General features: G+C 33.4%; 1 protein-coding gene across 1 annotated transcript in view; it reads left to right on the forward strand.

Annotated features, from left to right (window-relative positions):
- Window positions 1-20,961, forward strand: part of SEMA3E (semaphorin 3E) — a 121,629-nt gene that overhangs the window by 74,507 nt on the left and 26,161 nt on the right. Inside the window, exons 5-8 of the mRNA XM_015880582.3 lie at window positions 7,783-7,876; window positions 16,128-16,247; window positions 18,297-18,439; window positions 20,824-20,938. Coding sequence (XP_015736068.2) covers window positions 7,783-7,876; window positions 16,128-16,247; window positions 18,297-18,439; window positions 20,824-20,938 — 472 coding nt within the window. The remainder of the gene's footprint in view (window positions 1-7,782; window positions 7,877-16,127; window positions 16,248-18,296; window positions 18,440-20,823; window positions 20,939-20,961) is intronic.

Below are 20,961 nucleotides of genomic sequence, written 5' to 3' on the forward strand. Positions count from 1 at the left end.
GTATTCAAATGCCTTAGAGAAATCCAAGTATTCTGAATCAGTACCATTGTTCTTATCAGACAACATGTTTGTTTGATAGTGCTCTCCATCTGTTAAATGGAGTGGCATTCATTATTTTTAGATTCTATCTAAATATAACTACTCATAGAATTTAAGTTGAATTTGGCAGAATTTATTAATTGATAAGTCACATGAAATGAATTTCCCACTATATTAAAGCTGTACTTTGGAGGATTAAAGAGAGGTTGCCAGGAAAAAAATGAATCAGTACAGGGGAATAACTAGACCAAAAACAAAGTAATATTCCACTAGTGTAGTAACAATGGGAATAGGTAGATCATTCCAGTCTGCCATCTCTTCCTATACATACTGGTTTCAGACAAACAGGTGTTAACAGCAACATCAGGTTCAAGACCTGGACAGTTGAAAAAGAGCCATTGCCCTTATAGCACAGCAGGAGGGGTAGAAGGGAGTCAGGACAGGTGGCCAGAATAAGGCCATAGGTTATTCCATACCATGTGGCACTGTGCAGAATGCTGTAAAACTGGGAGGAGTTGGCTGGGGGTGGCAAATGTTAGCTGCTTGGGAGGTTGTTTATTTTTCCCCACAAGTTTTTTCCCTAATTGTTAGTAATCATCAGATGAGAGGGTCTTTATCTTGTATTTGTTCTGATGTGACCCTTGCAGTCCCCAGGTAAGATAAGACTGTCAAAACTAAGGAATATGGAAGGTCTTGGCTAGTTACGTAAAGACAAGAGAAGTTCCCCACAGAACTTCCTTTTGCTTCTGTGCAGAGCATTTGTACTTACAGTAGCCCCTAGTTATAAGTCTACATCTCCATGTAAACCTTTTAATTATAGAGATCCCTTATGAGGTATCTGGAACTTTCATACCTGCTGACCACCAATATAATTTTTAAATTGTGTTGTTAATGATCTTATCCTATGCCACAAGGCCTTAATGAATTTGTCTTTACAGCTAAAGTTATACAAAACTGTGTCTCCTAAAATTCTGACAAATTCAACCACTTGTTCATAATAACATCTGACTGCTAAGGATAGATGCCTGTGATTTCTTTACGCAGGTTTTTTTCCGTTGCCAGGGTATTTAACATGAATTAGATCAGTGAAATGTATTATTTCTGTCACTTTAGGGTAGACATTTTGACATAAATCACAAATTGCTAATCCTTTAGCAAACCCAAGCAGCAGTTTGACATAGCTCAAGATTTTAATTTTTTATTTTTTTTATTTTTTTTTTCCATTGGTGCCCAATGTGTCTTACTCATTTAAATGTAGAATAAAAGGCATAGATCTAAAAAATGTGGGTTTTTTTAGTGAGGATTTAATGTCTGTAATACTTTATGCACTTTCGTCCCATCGGACATTTGATCTTTTCAATATGTCACTGCATAGTAAAGAGGATTGAAAACAGTTACTACCCCCAAAAAAACTTTATTATGTCAAATAGAGGAGAACTATTTCAGTTTGAGGAATCTGTCCTTAATAGTGCATCCCCATTGGGCTCACAGAATAAAAAATACTGTTGAATGAACATGGAAGGAGTAATTTTTAAATGTATAATCCTCTGAAAGCAGGAAGAAGAACTTAACCAGTATATTTAATTTTTTGCGAATTAGCATTTGGAATTTTTTTAGAAGATCTTACATTATGGAGAGTTGTTTCATTACTGGAGAATCCCAGTATGTATTCTGCAGAACATATAAGCTGTATGACATAAGAAGTCTATTCAGACCTGACAAGGTGTGTTATATTCTGTTGTTATACAAAGAAAATATATTTTAGTGTTTATCTCTTCCACCAAGAGCCTTCTTGATGAGAAAAATGTGCAGATTAAAGTAGGATGATAAAGTGATAAAGTGGAGAGCTCATTTTGGAGACATATTTGAATTATTTTCTGCTGATTGACAGAAATGTTCTGTGATGTTTCATAGCATCTTTTTTAAATTGGGATACCAAGGTTTCTCCTTCTGAAAAGAAGTGTCTGCAGAAGGTATATAGCATGTCTGTCTGTGTAAAAATAAAAATGTATGGATAAGCAAGAATACAAAGAAAAAAGACTGAAAAAAATATTTTGATAATACACAGGGCAAAAGAGTATTTGCAAGATGCCATCTACATTAATTTCTTACATGAGGAAAAAAAAATCCAGTGGTACAAGTGAAATTCTCTACAAACCTTTTATTGAAAATAAAATATTTGAAAGTCTGGTATTAACTTTAACATAACTTAACCTAAAGAGCCAAATAATTTATGTTACTATTCATAATTGTTGAACAAAGTGCCAGACTTTAAAGGTGTAGCAGTAAGTTTAAAACAGCCTTAAAAAATCTAAGAATAAATACTGTGGGCAACAAGTGCATTCCTTGTTTATAAATAACACATTTGCTCTACTGAATTCCTTGAGGGAGAAAGTTTGTTATTGTCTTGGAAATTTCATAAATTACACTAATTCCACAGAACCTACAACTCTCAGTAGAGCTGTAATGGAGTCTCATTGGGTACATAACTTAGTGAAATTTTTAAATCACAGTTTTTCCTATGTGTTACTGTTCAGCTAGAGATAGTAATAGTAAATAAATAAATAAATAAATAAATAAATGGAGTGCTTGGAATCTGTGAATTCAATTATATCCCTTGTTTTGTATCTCAGTGTAATTGTCATAAAGGACACAGGAAAAACTGCTATAGAATTCAATGGAATTTCTTTGTGAGAGGATGTCGTGCAAGCAAGAGATAACCTCACAGCTCTTGTTCACCACTGTACACAAGGGCAAGGAATACTTCATATTCGCTCTTCAGAGTAGGAATGTTAAGATCCCCATTGGGGTCTATCTCCCTCACATGCCACTTGCAGTTCTGGGCTTCAGACTCCACTTCTGATAAACTTTGTTGAAAGCCCACTTTACCAGCTCACTTATTCAGCCAGGCAGTCCGTAAGGTTTTCCTTCTCTTGTGAAATCAGTGTGTCTCATCCATTTCCAATAGTCTTCTTCCTGTTGCAGGGCCCCATAATTAAATAAAGTGAATCCTTGGTGTTCATACTCCCTACGCTTTTGATATCTAAAAGAAATAAATAATAAATAAATAAATAAACCAAACAAACAAAAAAACTTTTTCATTATTTTTCACCAGCAATGCACCCTTCTTTTACATTTTTACCATTTGACACAATTTGCAGGTGAACTTCCATAGTTTTTAATAGCATTCTTTTAAAACAACTCCAAATATATGAAACATAAGAAATAGCTTTGCATGTAATGTCATTCTTACTCTAAAATCATACAATCATGGGATCATTAATACTAATAACGAATTTGTCCAGTGACTTACAATAATAGAAAGTAGTATATACAGTGTTAAGAACTACTTTCACAATAAATAAATAAATAAATAAATAAATAAAAATAAAAATCTACCCTGTCAAAATACTCTAAATATGATTTACCATTCTACAGTATAAACATCATGAACTTCTTTAATAATAAATAAAATAAACCAGAAGACATAGGTCTCCTAGAAAATATACAGCTAAGAAATGTACTGAACAATTGTGGAACAATTTAAATTTCCTTGTAAAATGTCACTATGATATGTTTTACTTTCTTTGTTACCTGGAAAACACTATCAGTTAAGAGTGGAAAAAAAAATATATATCCACTTACAGAAAATCAAATTATTTTCTCTCGTAAAAATAATATCATAGGAAATCCCAACAAAATCTCCTACATTTTTAAGCCCCTGATTTAGTTAAAAGATACAGATTTTGCATTAAAGCAGAGAATAGGCTTAGGTACCTTGTTGAATAGGAATGGAAGTAAGCATATGTTTTGAATTAATCACATTCATAAATGCTTTCTTGAACCAGAGCAAAGCAGTACTTGGCATGAGAGAAACCAATTTTCTGCAACAAAAGTTAAATGCAGTATTTAAATTTTAATGGCTCTGATTGACCTTTCCTTTCTTTATTATTTATAACCTCCATTCTTCTTCATAGTCTAAAATTATCAATTCATGTCAAATTAATGGTGAAATGCATGATGCCCTTGGAAATATCTTCTATTTCTTTTTAAATGACATGATTATTTTAATGGTACTTGAAAGTGTATAATGTTTTCTGGGTCAAAGTTATCATAAATCAAACCCAGAGCACCACTATTTCCAAACTCTATGTAGAAATCTGTAATTTCGCATATAGTCCTACATAGGTTTTTGTTGTTGTTTTTTGTTTTGTTTGTTTTGTTTTGTTTTGTTTTCATTAATTTTATCCTAACCATTGATAACTACCCATAAAATAAATTCCAAACGTGAATTGCTGTGTTGGATAACCTTTGATAAAACTGTCAGTTTTCTTTTGACATTTCTAAAAGGACGGCAATGTCACATACAGCAAGGAGGTTTAGAATTGTGGTATTAGCCTTCAAAGATGATTATTAATGTGTAACACTTATTTCACTTAAACTGGAATTCTGTGGAAGCTGGCACATTTAACACCTGATCTTCAGTTACTTGTTCCAGTGATGGGAATAATTTACTGCAACCATGGAATATTTGGTATGCTGTCCTAAATGATGAAGATGGAAAATCTCTCTTGGAGAAGTCACTGATTACATCTAGCAGTGACTTTTCAAACAGTTTCATGCATCTGCTAGCTTTTATGAGATGTGTGTCCTGTTCTAAGACAGATCCACTTAGAAACTTCTTCAAGTTGATTTGAAACCCAGATTTTTATCTACTTTCACTGTTAGCAATGTATTTAAGCTACAATCCTCATTCAGAAATTCCAGATGTTAAAATATAGATAGTAAAAGGACACCATGCATACTGTCTAATGTTTTCATTCCATGGTTGTAAAGTTAACTGCCTTAAATGCATATATGTTATAAATGTTAAAAGAAACAGTTTTGTCTTCACCACTGATTTTGTTCTGATTCTCAGGGGAATAATTAGCTACTTAGCAGGTTTTTCATTGTCATACAGTATTTTGGTGTACAGCTACTAAAAATTCCACATCTTCTGGAAGACTCCAATACTTGGCCAAGACTCCCTGGTCTGAGAATCACTGCAGTTTTAACATAGGAAGATCTGAATAGGAAGTGTAATTTAAGAGAACCAGGTGTGATCACCTATTGCCCTTCAACAGGGAATTTCACTTATTTTTCTCTGTATAGGAAGAAATATAAACCTTAAAGAATAAATTTGGATAACACAACTTATGCCAGTATTTTTGTTTCCATATTTGAACACTAGATAATATTGATCTTTGATACTTCAGCATGTTTTGCTTTAATCAGCTACAATATTATTCCATTTTCCTTTGATTGGTAGTTCCATTTTCTTTCTTTCTTTTTCTTTTTCTTTTTTTTTCTTTTTCTTTTTCTTTTTCTTTTTCTTTTTCTTTTTCTTTTTCTTTTTCTTTTTCTTTTTCTTTTTCTTTTTCTTTTTCTTTTTCTTTTTCTTTTTCTTTTTCTTTTTCTTTTTTTTTTCTTTTTCTTTTTCTTTTTCTTTTTTTTTCTTTTTCTTTTTCTTTTTCTTTTTCTTTTTCTTTTTTTTCTTTTTCTTTTTCTTTTTCTTTTTCTTTTTCTTTTTCTTTTTCTTTTTCTTTTTCTTTTTCTTTTTCTTTTTTTTTCTCTTTTTCTTTTTCTTTTTCTTCTTTGTCATTTTGTTTTTTTTTTCTTCTTTTTTTTTGGGGGGGTGGGAGGGGATGATGGAAAGTATTAAGACTACAACATTTTTTAATTTGAAACTCTCTGTTTATCTCCCCCCTTACTTCTACATCTTCCAATCTAGAAATATTTTTTTTTACTTTTTTTGTTTATTGACCTAATCCATTGCCAATTACTTTAGTAAGATCCCAGAAGGTAAGTTTTTTCATGACCGTTTAAATATCTGATTGGAGATTAAATAGCATCACACATTCAAAGTTTCTTAGAACATTTACTTTATTTTACATTATTTTATTACAATTTTGACTCCCTATTCCATTTGTGTACTCTCAGAAGGATTTTTTCCATTCCTACTCTCTCCTTGCTATTCTTTTTCTACTGTTAATCCAAAATATTACAGTATTTAGTTTTAAAGAAATAACTGGTACGTGATGTTTGAAAAGTATGAAATGAGGTTGAGATTTCCTCAACCACATAAATATTTCTTCATTGTTTGACACTTACCCAAAAGCAGAATGGGAATGGTCACTACTGATGTGCATTTGTAGCTGATAGAGAAAAAAAAATAATATTCTCGCAAGACCAGTATCTACAATTATTGTAGATAATTTGTAGATAAAAATAAAAACTATTTTTTGCTGCATCAGCTATAATGTCAGGCCCTACTGTAGATTTTCTGCCAGAGTATGGTTAGCACAGGAGCTTCTTAGGAGGTGAGATTGAGTGCCTTGTTAATTCATAGGCTTTAGGACTCATTACTTTGAGGAGGGTTGCTTGTTGTTTTTTAATGTGTGTGTGTGTGTGTAAGGGGGGGGGGGCTTTAAAACTTCAATTAGATATGAAACAGATGTTTTACTTTCCAGAATTGTATTCTGAGTTGCAGCACATTTCTACGGAAACTAATTTTCTGGGAAGAGAAAAAAAAAAAAAAAAAAAGGATTTATTGTTTAGACATATAGGAGATAGGAGTGGATAGGAATGGAAGTGGAAGGTGGAAGATATGTACAACAGCTTGACTCATTTGTGATCTAAGAAGTCAACAGTGCTTTAAAGGGGAGGGGCTTGTGAAAAGTCAAGAATATATTCCTTTAGATGAAATTCACACAGATATTCCACTAATCATTGATATGTGGATGCTAAATTCTCTACAACTTGCTCTGCATTTATTTATTTATTTATTTATTTATTTATTTATTTATTTATTTATTTATTTATTAGCTCTTGCCATCATAGCAACTTTCTGCCCTATGGAATGGTCACTCTTTCTGCATCTTTTGTATGTTTCTTTCAGGAGAGCTTCAGGAGTGCATAGCTGACACAAGCCTCTGCATTTTGTTATATGGGTTGTTTTCTGTTTTATTGTTGCTCTGTTATGTTTTTTTTCTGGGCAGTTTATTATATAAATATTTTTAAAAGTTCTCTCACTTGATAATTTATTCAGACAATATTTGTTGGGTACTTTTGAAAAAGATGAGAGAAAAGCAGTAATCTAAATAAAAATCTGAATTGCAAAATATTTATCTGCCTTCAAAGACTTATAAACTTAATTTAACAAAGTTGCCAATGTTTTTTCATGCCTATATTCTGCAGAAATCACATCTGCTATGAAAAATATAACTGGGGATTCATTTCTAAGCACGCTTTTAGGAAGAAATTAGATAGACATGTAAAAGCTACCAACAGAAGATAACACAGCATGATATATTTAACAACTATTGGAAAAAATGTTTAAAGAGGAAAAATATATTCCACGGCTAGACTTCTATCTAAAGTTTAGGTAATTTGGAGGAAAGACAGAGAAATATTCACTCCCTACTCCCATAGATATGGAAGAAGTACAATTTTACTGCATATTTAAACAATTCTTTTGGGATAGTGTACACACAGCAGTGATTTGTAGAAATCGGGATAATTTTTATGAGTATATCAGTGAACAACAGTAATTGCGTTTTCTCCCTAATGAATTCAATTCAGAACAAAGGTATAACAATGTTAAAGCTGGTCTCTGAGGACTTTTTTATTTGCCTGCATGGCTTACACAAGGCTTACATTGTTTTCTGCTTTTTTTAAAATTAATTAATTAATTTGTTTTTTAAGGATCATCTGTTTCAACTGGAATCACACAAATTCGAGAGAGGACGAGGCAGGTGCCCTTTTGACCCTACTTCTTCCTTCACTTCCATCTTAATTGGTAATGATCTTTATGTCACAAGCTTCATGGTCATGTCAGTCTGTCATTTTGAGCATCTTTCATCAGCATGCCAAGGTGTTGTCAGTCTTACACTGTTTTCCACGTGTCACACTTAATCCTCACAGTGCTGCTTTCATTAATGTTGCATCTCAGGCAGCATTCATTCCAGCAAGAGTGTTTCAGTGGAGTTAGTTGATGTTAAATGGCACGTGTGATCCGGAAGAAGTAATTGCATAATTTTGGAAATAATTTCCTGCATTATTTCAAAGCAAAGAGATATGCCTAGCGTAGCCTTTTACAGAACTAAGATAAACATGCAAAGCTTACTGATTTTCATCTTTGGGGATGTAACCCGAATAACAGAAATCTTGTAAAAATATGATTTTTGCTGGTTTTTTTATTTTTTATTTTTAATATTTAAGACATTTACTGTTTATATAATGTATAGTGGTTTTGAGTTTAAACTTTTTTTTTTTTCTATATTGTCTTCTAAGAAAATGAGTGACTTTCTATTGATCGTACAATCAACAATTATAACAATAGAATTCAGTGTATTTCCTGCAGTGCCAAATAGCTGTGCTAAGCTAGTGTTCCTCATTGTTCCTGGTAAGTCTATCACTGTAGGGCTGTGAACTTTGAAGCTGTAGTACAGTAAACTATGTGGGTTTTTTTCCTCAGTAATCTGTTCCTGAGAACATTTTGTGAGATGAAATAAACTGGCAATATTATAGTACATTGGCTAGAAATACATGGAAGCAGCAGGTAAAGGGTGGAATTTAGATTCACTTAGGGAGTAACACAGTCATTTTATATTTTTAGGAAATACAAATAAAATGAAAACTAAGCATTCTAAAAGAATGTTAACTGAAAGAAAGAGCTAGAAAAGAGAGGCTAGGTATCAAATTTTAAGTTTTTCAAGGTCACAAAAGGGAGAGACTGATTTTTACATTTTTATTTAAAATATAAGAGTTGGAACTTTAATCTAGACAGCTAACATTTTTAATTATTAACTGAATTGATACAAATCATACATGGTATTGAGGAGGTATTGGCCATGAGTGACAAATATATATTCTTTATAAGCTAGGTTTAATTTTTCATTTACAACAACAAATTACAAGAAGAATATTTGCCAGTGATGCCAAGTCTCTCAAATTGCTGCAGTTCATAAGAAATATTGATTGTTTCCATTATCAAACATTACAGCTCAAATTCTTGAGTTGTTGGTTTAAGTCATGAAAGAATCAGGGAAAAATTAGACTGTATTTTGTCTGACCTTCCAAAATCCATTACGTACAGATTGTTACACCCTTCTACCACTCTTATTTCCAGATTGTTTCCACAGTTTTTAACTGATTCCAGTCTTAACTCGGCCTGAGTACAAGGACTTATCCCATGGAATTTGCTGTAGGCCTGAAACCTTGTGGTCTTGGAAGTCCTTCTTAACCTGAACTCAGATATAACTAAGTAAATAAATTAACCTGATCATGTTCCTACTGTGAGATCAATGTGAATTTTATTTGCTCGGATGGAAGCCAGATTGTCCCACTGAGCATTTCAAGACTAGTGATTAGTCATCGTGATTCTGGCCTAGTCATTACCATGCCTGGATTATGGGAGGTTCCTGCAGATCCTCACAGTTTTATCTACAAGAGTAATTAAATAAAAAAACCTTTCTTTTGTAAACAGTGATGTGTTTTGAATGTCAAATCAAAGACTTATAAGATCAATCTTAGAAAGCTACATGTTCTGTAATATGTAAGTTTAACATTGGAAAAGAATGTATTTTTATCATATCACTGATACAGTATCCAAAAAACAGACAAACTTGCACCTCTTCACAAGGACAAGTGTGACCTGAGAAAGAAATTTGGAGGCTTCCTTGATTCAATGAAAATTATTCCATTTCAAATAATTATGGAGTATTTTAAAAACAAAGCAACGTTCTTTGACATGTTTATTACCTTTATAATTTGATTGGAATTAAACATTCCCAGTAGTTAAGAAAAACATCCTAAAGAAGTTATTTCCATGTATTCTACTTTGTTATAATAACCAGAAACATGCAGCTTACAGAATAGAATTAATGCTGCTCCTTAAACTACAGACTGTATATCATTTGCCTCTGTAAGTATCCATTTGAAAATGGTGGAAGATAGAGATGTAAACATGTTTAATATTAAAGAATCTTTTAAATGATTTTTGAAAATTTATACTGAGGTATCTAATGCCAAATGCAGTCTAAAGAAAGGGGTGATCCTTCCTTCATATCAATCCTGGTTCCAGCTGCTTGTGTCTGTGACCCCATTGCAGCACATGTCAACTGCACCATGAACTCCTCTTCCAGTCCTCCATCCTACACTCAGATTCCTTTCTTCACATCCTCAAGTTTTCTTGGACATGGAGAATTCATTTGGTTGGTATGAAGTCATTTGCCTTTGGACGTTGCATTCAGTGATGCCTTCACTCTTCCATTCAGGCTTAGTTGATGTGCGTGTCCTTGAAAAAAACTTTAAGCAAAACTTTTACCAAAGTCTTTCACATCCCAGTTTCTCATCCCTTTTCTTCATAACAAAACAATCCAAAATCTACTTCCACCTCTGTAAGAAACAGCTCTAACTTTTATTGACACAGCAATTTATACCAGTGTAGATGTTGATTAATGGTGAGGATTAGGCTAACAGAGAAACTTTATCTACTTCTGATAAAAGTTTAAAAGCTTTTCAGCTTCATTTGCACCATCCCTAATTAGAACAAGATTTAGCTAGACTAATATAGTAGGAAAGAGACTTGCTTGTGCAGTGTCTCTTCATCTATCTCAACACTTCAGTTAAAGTCCTTCAAGGAAACAATAGTTCATGACTATATCCATTTTCTTTTAAATTTTATTACCGGTCATCTGACCCAACAGTAATGTAGCTTGTAATGAATCTCCCAATTTATGAAGAATTAACTATTTATTGTCAACATCAGGAAACAAAAGCAATGTTTTGTTGGTTGCAATGAGTGCACATTTAGACAAAATACATATATAAAAAAAAAAAAAAATTATTTGTAGTGAACTCTACCATCTGTTTTTGATAGCCATAATCTGTTTGATATCTGATCACACAAACTGATTAACTTAGATCATACTGGCTCTTGAAAGCTGAGAAATTAGATTATGCCTATATTTTGTTACCTGAAATTTTTCACAAGTAATTGACGATAAACCTTCCATCCATTGAATCTATTTTGGTAGTTTCTGTTGTTTGCAGTCCTAGAGCAGCTTCAAGTTTGTGTGTAATTTTCATTTTCTTTAGACAATGAACTAAAAATATTGCAGTTTCTCTCATAATAGAAGACAAAAGTTGAGTGACAGACAGAAAAAGTATATTAGTCAGAGAGTTTATTGGATAAGTAATTGTTATTTTGTTTTGATTTTGTGGTTTTCTGTGGTGAAAAATATAATTTTCTAAAAATCTGACTAATGTAAAACTAATGGTAATAGATCGAGCACATAAAACGTCAAAATTACATTACTTCTGAGAACTTCTGTTAAACAGAAACTCTAGCAGTGACCTAAGTTAATAGGCTGTAGAGCCATCAAATTAAAACAGTAAATAAAAGTTGTTAGTAATAGGAACCCAATGTAAGATGGATGTATTATGGATATAGCCCTATGCAGATATCTAAGTGAGAATAAAATAAAAAAGTACTTAATCCGTCATATTTTCTTATCAAAGTACCTTTATTTCTTATATAGTTAGCTTGAGTGTATTTAGCAGGCACAAGAACAAAATGAGACTCTTGGCTTTGTACATTCTTTAACTTTGCATGTTATGAAAGGCATTTTATGTGGATTAGAAACAGGTAAGTATGACCTAAATCTGGTGAAAAGAGATATAACTCTTAATGCTTTATGTGTATATGTATGTTTAGACATATATATCCTGTGTATTAATTTGATGCATCTTTAAATATTTATATTTTTTATGATTATATATATACACCTAAAATTCACTGCCATAGACAGACTTGAGCAGTGGGCATGAGGTTCAAGAAATGCAAATACAAGATCTTGCACTTGGGTCAAGACAACCTCCATTAGCAATATGAGCTGGGAGATGAAAGGGTTAAAAGTGCAGTCCTGCTAAAAAATGTCCTGGGGGTACTGGAGGATAGGAAGCTGTAAATGAGCCAGCACTATGCCCTGGCAGCTCAGAAGGCTAACCATGCTTGGGCTGCATCAAAAGAAACATGGCCAGCAGGTGAGGAAGGGAATCCTGCCCCTCTGCTCTGTAATGGTGAGGGCTCACCTGGTGTACCACATCCAGGTGGGGAGTTCTCACTACAGGAGAGTCATGGACCTGTTGGAGCGCATCCAGAGAAGGGCCACAAAAATGATCCATGGAATGGAACACCTGTTCTACAAGTAAAGGCTGAGAGAGCTGGGGCTGTTCAGCCTGAAGAAGAGAAGGCTGTGAGGTGACCTGAGAGAGGCCATTCAGCCTCTGAAAGGGAGCTAAAAAAAGAAAAAAAGGGGACAGACTCTTTATCAGGGTCTATGATGACAGAACAAGGGGAAATGTCTTCAAGTTCAAAGAGAGTAAATTTAGGTTGGATATAAAAAAAAAATCTTTTACGGAGAGGATGGTGAGCCCCTGAAACAGGTTGCCCAGAGGTATGGTTGGTGCTCCATCCCTGGAGACTTTCAAGGTGTGGCTGGAGCAGGCCCTGGGCAACTTGATATATGTGCATGACCCTATTCATTGCAGGGGAGCTGGACTAGATGAGCTTTGAGAGTTCCTTCCAACTCTAAGGATTCTATGATTCTGTAACAAGTGGCTATGGTGTATAACTGCAACATTCAGATAATTAATTAAACAGCAAAAATAGGGAGAAAAAAGAAATAAATTAACTGAAGTGTAGCTCAAAGACTATTATAAGAACACTGATATTTTATCTACATTTTCTCTAGTTTCTGATATCTTAGGCATCAGTCTGTTCAAAGGTTGTTATCTAGGAATTCTAGGCTTCAGATAAAAATTGGGTTTGATTGAATGAAAATGGGCTTTATATTAAAGAATGTGGAAAAATACAAGTACCTTGAGGGCAGCCCCTGCAGAATTTTCTTGCTTGAAACAAACAGTAGATAACAGTGTGTATATATCCTAGAATCACAGAATCCTTACAGTTTGAAGGGGCCTTTAAAGATTATCTAATCCCATCTAATCCCTAGCTCTCTCATCCTGTCCTTGTAGGAGAGGTGTTCCATCCCTTGTATCATTTATGTAGCCTTCCTATGGGCATGATCCAGCTGGTCCTTTTCTCTCCTGTACTGATGACTCTACATCTGCATGCAGTACTCCTACTATTCACTTGAGCTAAAACTGTTATGTGCCTGTGTGTGATTTTCTGTTTACTTGTTTTTGAGAGCTGTGAGATTTCTGATTGTTTAAAAAGAAAATTTTCATTCTTGTTTTATCAGGTGTAATCAGGCTGTGTTAAACAGTAGCCATTAATTTGTTAAGTATGTGTATATGTAATTCCTCACTGATGCTATAATTTGAATGGAAAAGAGGAAGAATGGTGGTGGTCTGTGAAATCATTCAATTCGCAGTTGATTTTCACTGGAAGACACTGGTTTATCAGTGATCTGCAGCACTACAGAACATTGCAACTAAGATAGCTGTGAACTGATATGTAGTACAGAGGAGAAAAAAATAGAAATAGTGCTAAGATTTTTCAAAACACAACCTCAAGTTGTCTCTAAAACAAGAATTAGTCAGCACTTTTAAAAACCTAATGGCGTTCAAGAGTCACAACATTCATTTAAAGGTCATGGGCAAAGGGCTACTGAGCAGGAAAAAAAAAAGATCCACTTAATGTCAGAAGTATGGGAAATCTCAGAATTATGCATAATATACTTGTGTCACATTGCTCAGTAGTACCTCATCTCTCTCTCTATAGGCCTTCTGTTCACTCTTATTACTTGTCTTATGTTTAACTTCGTAATACTTCATTATAAAAATCAGATTTAATGTCTGTGTATGTAAGTTATCTTCTGTGGAACAAAATCCATCCAAGAATTTGGCTTATTTCTCCTGAAATCTCAGAGGTGAAATCAGTGATAAGTTGCCCATTGCATGGCGGGGAGACATACCAGCAGATAATTATGTATACAGATACTTTATACCAATGTCAAATAGAATGAATAGCCTCCCCATCTGATCTTTCAAATGTTTGTATGTATAATTGCTATTCTTGATCACTAGCAAAATGTGAAGAATTGTCTACTTTGCATGAATGCATCTTCCATATTATACCACTGTGACAAAAGACAACAGAGGCGTTTTTATTATACATCACCATAATTTACAAAAATAATTTTTAAAAAAAAACAAAAACAAAAAAAACCCAAAACAAACAAATAAACAAACAAAAAAAAAACCAAAAAAAAAAAAATCCAGTGAAATTCTCAGAGAGGAGTTTATGACAAATGTAATTCATTAATTAGGACTGTAACACTTGCTTGGAACATTACTCAGTGATGAGTCCCTCTGTTTGAGCACCTCTGTGTGTTTTTGTTGTTGTCATTTTTTGTTTTGTTTTGTTTTTAAGTAAAGTTTTCTATTACTTCTACTGGTCCTATAATTTATACTTACTTTTAATTTCACGTGCCAATATTTTACACTGAATTACTACCATGTATTTTATAAGGTAATATCCATTCTTCATAAGATGAAGCCTAGGGGAAAACTATGCTCAGCAGAGGTCTCTGAACCAGACCCAGCTGCCAAACTACTCTAAACTGTTCAGAATCATTATTTAGAGTTATTGTACCATTAAATTCATATATATCTCTTAAAATAAACAGATTTCACACACTGAGGGAGACCAACAAGCAACATTCTTGCTTTTGCTGTAATCGTTTACAAATGCCAGCAAATGTTATTTGAAATGACGAGTCGTTTGTTTTGATTAGGGAGTAGGAAACCGTGCCACTGAAATCTCCACTCAGATTAGCCAAGAACTGGAAATAACTAATTTTCTTCTTCTTGTGCAGAGTAATTCCTGCCGTGTTATTTTCTGACACGACGTTGCCACCTAGTGACCAACATTTTCAGCTTTTAAATGACCAACATTTTCTGCTTTTAAATTTAGGCCTAAGAAATTTACATTCCAAATGGATATGAAAAAAAAAAGAAAAGAGGAAAAGGAAAAAGGAATTATTTCTGGTTATATCTGACCCAGATAGAGACAGTCCAGATTTCTGAGCCTACATATTCAGTGGTTATATCCAATGATACATAAATTATCAAAAGTTATTAGTAATCAATATATCTTAGAGTATTTCACTACACTTGTTTAATTCATAAATGCCCTTTTGAATATCAGTCCCTGTTCTGCTCTGATAATTTTGCCAGCAAATTTTTGCCACCATATGCACCATATGTACAGATCTCAAGTCCTGCTCTACTCTGGTGAATAGCTTATAGATATCAAAACAAGCTATATAGAATCACAGAATCCATAGAGATGGAAAGAACCTTTGAGAACCATCCATTTTCTTGCCTTCTGAACATCTAAGTCCTTCATCAAGATACAGCCAAATGTGGCTATCCCAGGTAAAGTAGAATAGATCTAGCAGGCTGAAGGGAAAACATCTCAACCTAATAAAACTTGTGCTTCTTTATAGAAATGAACTCTAAACTGACAGGTGCAGACAAGGGCACATCTATAAATGCTTAGAAGCAAAATATGGATCAGGGTCATCACACTAGTGAAATCTTAGGTTCTGATAAAGAGTAGGTATCTCCAGAGCCAGGCACTAACTGAATTGAGAGTGAAATAATTGTGTTTAGGCACTTGATGTTACAGATGTTATTGTGCTAGATGTGATTGTTACTTTAATGCCTTCAGATTTTTTTTTTTTTTTTTTTTTTTTTTGTGATTGAGAATCTATTCCAAAGACATTGCCTTTTGAACCAAATTTTAAATTTAAAATTGTTGACTTCATAGTATTTCAATGGTAAGCACTACGGAGCTCTTAAGAAGAATGACTATAAACTCTTTAAACTGTATATAACTTACTGACACTTTCTCACCCCTTTTTGAGCAAAAAATAGCGAGCCATGTTTATAATGTTGTGCACACAATATTGAAGGAAATTAAATTGTTATAAAGTAGAGCATTATCAAATTTGTTTCTTCGGGTTTTTTGTTTTGTTTTGTTTGTTTTTTAAATTTGTTTTATATATGTTCTACAGGTGGTGAACTTTTTACTGGTCTCTACAGTGACTACTGGGGAAGAGATGCTGCTCTCTTTCGCACCATGAATCGTATGGCACATCTCCGAACTGAACCCGATAGTGAGCGCCTGCTGAAAGGTACAGAAAATAGGAGAGGACAGAACATGGGACCAGTAGTACTTCAGATGACTAGAGAAGTCCTATTTAACCAGAAATTTAAATTATTTTGTCCTTGCATGTTTATGTCTCATTGGAGATAAATATGTTTAGCGTATTTTTTCCCAATGAAATTTTTCATTAATCTTCTGCTACTATTAACAAATTGAAATCTTTTTTTTCAGATTACATGTTAACTTACGTTAAGAAGTGAAACTTGGAAATCCTCTGTTTTCCACTTTTATAAGTGTGCTCAGGATAATCCCTATTATTTCATGACTTCAGATATGATTAAAATATTATTTTAAACATTTCTAACTGATCAAAACTTCTAACTAGAACATAGTGCTCTTTTTTCTATATGAAGTCATTTCCTCTTTATCAATCAAACAACTGAATCTTCGCCACCTTCTGTGCTAAAGTGGTTTTGTGCAATAACATAAAATAATAAGAATGCAATGATCATACAGCTAAATGAAATAAAAATTAAAGTGAATTATTTAGAAGAAAAATGTAAAATTATTGCACAAGAAAAACATTGAGAAAATTCTTATGCTGGAGAACTTAGAAAATATTTCATGCTCTTCAACATGGCCTGTAAATGAATTTGAAAGAGTTTATATTTCTTTGCAATTAAGAGCCAGACTCTGATTTTTTCTCACTCCAAAAGTTTTGCAATAATTTTTCCTAACATTTGAGATTCAGTGTCCTTTTATGGTGGTTCATCTGGTATGCATTGTCTTTTCAATGAATATAGCTAGAAAAGACATATTTTTCTCGCAGATGTTAGGACAGTATTCTCTGGAATCAGAAGAGAGAAGAAAGTTCATGCTTTTTTCCTGCATGAATTTGAAATCATACCTGAATTCACCACATAAAAGCATGCTTGGAATGTTATTATATCTATTTAAGCTCAATACTTAGATCCTTACTGAACCAAGTGTTTAGGCCAGCTATACATGTTCAGAAACAGCTACATAAATGTTTGAACATGGAAGTAAATTTACTGTTCTCTCTGGAAGGTGCCATTCCCTTAAATACATAATTCTCTGTATTGTAGCCTGCATCTTTGTTTTTAATTCACACAATATTTGAAATTTAAATCTGCAATATATTTAAATGTATATTGAAAAAAACTTTGGAAAATTAGCAAGCAAAATCTCTCTAGCCATATCTTAAAATAGTGACTATTTTTCATAAAGAATAAGAATTTGGAAAATATTTACATTACCAACCGCTTCTTAAGTAACTGTACTAGTTACAAGAACTAATTATGTTCTCAATTAAGGAGTCTGTAAAAAATTTGCAATGATTCTGTGAGATTAAATTATTCATAGCTTGCCATAGTGTGGGGTTAAAAGTTATGGAACACATACCAAAGTTAGTACTTAGGCTTCAACTCTGCACCAAAATGTCAAAGCAGAAAAATCTCTGAATATTTTTTATTTTATTTCATGACAAAAATGCACAATTTGTCTTTTATCTAGGAAGACATGAATTCATATAACAATTATTAGCTGAACTTTAACTGAGAGGCTGTTTTTCCAAAGTTAGCATTCCTATGCCAGATTTGTATGGAACCAGAGATTGTTACGCGAATATTATTGCCAGGTTTTAGCCTAACCCAAATATAAAAACCCCAGAGAACAGAAATGAAAAGGGATCTTTTTCTTGCACACATACATAGGAGTACTGACTTGTGAATCAGAGTGATAAAAATAATTTGATACTAATATATTCCATATGTTCTATAGATATCCACGTATTATTATTATTATTATTATTATTATTATTATTATTATTATTATTATTATTATTATTATTATTATTTTGCTATTTAGATCAACCTGTTCTTCTCAGGTAACTCTTTGACTGACATAACCCTGACTATTATGTTGTTTTGTTATTGTTGTTGTTTGTTTGTTTGTTTGTTTTGTTTTTTCTTTTTACCAGATTTTTTTTTAAGGGCTGAAAAAAATAAAAAATGTTTTAATGAACTTCATCTGAATTCATTTTTGTTTTCTTTTGAAGAACCAAAGTTTGTTGGCTCATACATGATTCCTGACAATGAAGACCACGACGATAACAAAGTGTATTTCTTCTTTACTGAAAAAGCATTAGAGGCTGAGACAAGCACTCATGCCATTTATACCAGAGTGGGACGTGTGTGTGTGGTGAGAACCTTTTTCTGATACTCCAGCTGAGTGGGGAGATAAAATAAATAAAATGAGAAGCATTCTCCTTTCTTTTTTCCTTCTCTCCCAGGCAAATACAGAATCACATAATATACAGGAGATTATAGATCTGACTGAAAACTCTGCTTCTCAATGTCCTCAAATATTAGAAAACTCAAAAATAACCCAAATTTTGGTCTTGAGACAAATTCTCCTTGAGAGATGAAAATAAAGTTCCTACACCCTACTATTCAGTTCCATCTCTCTTTGAGCTGATATGTGGTACCAATAGGAATAGTTCCCCACAGGACTCATTTACCATCACAGATTCTCAGTTCAAATCAAGGCTCCACTGTCCATAACGTTGTCTGAAGGCCCTTCTACATATCACAACAGACATTAACTGATCTCCCTCATACTTCTGTTGACAGGACCAGCCCAGCCACAAGTTCTCTCTGATGCTTCCACTCACTTTCCTACTCTGTCAGCATGAAGCAGACTTGACTCAATTGCATTTATGCAGGGTTGACAGCTATCCAACCAGATATCCTTTTGTAGCCAGTACAACAGGACAAGAGGCAATGGGCAATGACTGAAACATCCGTATTTTATCTATCTGACCATAAGAAATCACTTTTTTCTTGTGTTAGAGTGGTTGCACAGAGAGGCTGTAGAGTATCTGTCCTTGGAGATATTCAAAACCCAAGTGAGTATGGCCCTGAGTAACTTTCTGTAGATGACCCAATTTAGCAGGCCAGTTGGACTAAAAATTATCCAAAAGCCCCTGCCAAATTCATGCTTCTGTCATTTTGTGATTCTGTAAATTTCAAATATATTTCTGATGCATCTGTAGAGTGATTTCTAAACAACAGCTAATTGCTTTTATTTAATATATCACTCCTGTTCTTCTCAATGTCCTGAAAGGAAGAATGTACAGAAAAAGAAAACTGGAACAAAGGACTGAATTGCCTAGAAACGAGTGAGAAGTTTATTTCTTAGACCAATTTCATCTCTGAAATAAACTGTGTTCCTTCCTAGCTATGGAAGATAATTTCCTAGAACTGATGAGTAAAGAAAATATGAGATAAAAAATGTGCTTTCAACAAAGTGTATACATATGCCCACCAACATACTACTTGTTAAAATGTCTTTAAATGTGTCCATATATAACTTAAAACACAGTATACAGAGTACCAAAAAGGGCCTAAGACATTATCATTCTCATAGGCAGTTTGCTTTCTGAATTCAACAATGCATCAAGGCCTGAAGCCAAATTCTTTGCCCTGTGTTCTGGTATATGTCAGAATAGATTATTTTGATAACTCCCTCTAGTCTGAAATATATTGACCTGAATGTCTTATCTCTAGCCAAGGGTTAGAACAAAATCCCACAGATCTTTCTCCTCCACATGTCCAAAACTCTGAATGATTTATCATCCAGACATTACATTAACAGCCTTCATTCTGTGTGCTGTAGTTCAAATTTGATTTCATGAATATAAAAAATAAATAAATCAAGAGCTAGCTAGTGATTTGAGAACTGGCCTTTTTATCAACTTTTACATTTTCATTTGAATTGTAACAGATTTTACAACTCAGAGGCATCTACCCTGTATATATCTTCTTTTCTAAGGAAAATGGACATTTTTAAAGATGCAATGTGAAGATGAGGAAATCCATTAATTTCATTAGGATAAAGCTGTGAGAGGAATTTAGCAAGCCTCTTACAGAACCTTCAGTATGTACTGAATATCAGGCCATGGCTACTGAGAATACTGTTCAAAGTTACAAAGTCTGATTGCCGAGTTAAGTACACCATTTTCTTAACAATCCCAAGAGAAAAAGGAAAAAAAGAAAGAAAAAAAAAATCACAAAACAAAACAAAACAAAAACATTCAGCCATAATGAAGTGGGATTTAAAGCTGCTGAAAAAATTGATAAATTGTTAGAACATCTTACAGACACTTGCCTCAGACTTGTCCAGCTGTACCAGCTGTATAGATTCAGGGCTTCCATTTCCAAAACTGTTTTCATTAAACCCTGCAGTGACTGCTTGAAGCAGAGCTAAGTTTTGTTAATGTACTCATTGCATCCAGTTAAACAAAAAGAGAAGGTTTACAACAGCTGCATATTTAACCTATGCATGGATACAATACAGAATTTAAAAATTCTCACAAACCCACAAGTCATATAAGGCCTGGACTTGATCAATGCAATCTTACTTGCATCTTACCATTTCCAAAGCAGTTATGCTAGTAATATACATGTGGTCTGAAAATGCATACGTTTGACATTAAGAAATACAACAACAGACTAATTCAGTGGAGATGTTTGTGCTTCTAGAGTTATTTAAATTACCAAAAGTGTTTGTTTCTTTTTATACAGAATGATATGGGAGGACAGCGAATGCTTGTGAATAAATGGAGCACTTTCCTCAAAACCAGACTAGTTTGTTCTGTGCCTGGGAGAAATGGAATTGATACGCATTTTGATGAATTAGGTAAATACTCTAAACTTCAACAA

The sequence above is a fragment of the Coturnix japonica genome, chromosome 1 (assembly GCF_054131305.1).
Source record: "Coturnix japonica strain WE chromosome 1, WE-NBRP24, whole genome shotgun sequence".
In the NCBI taxonomy this organism is placed as follows: domain Eukaryota; kingdom Metazoa; phylum Chordata; class Aves; order Galliformes; family Phasianidae; genus Coturnix; species Coturnix japonica.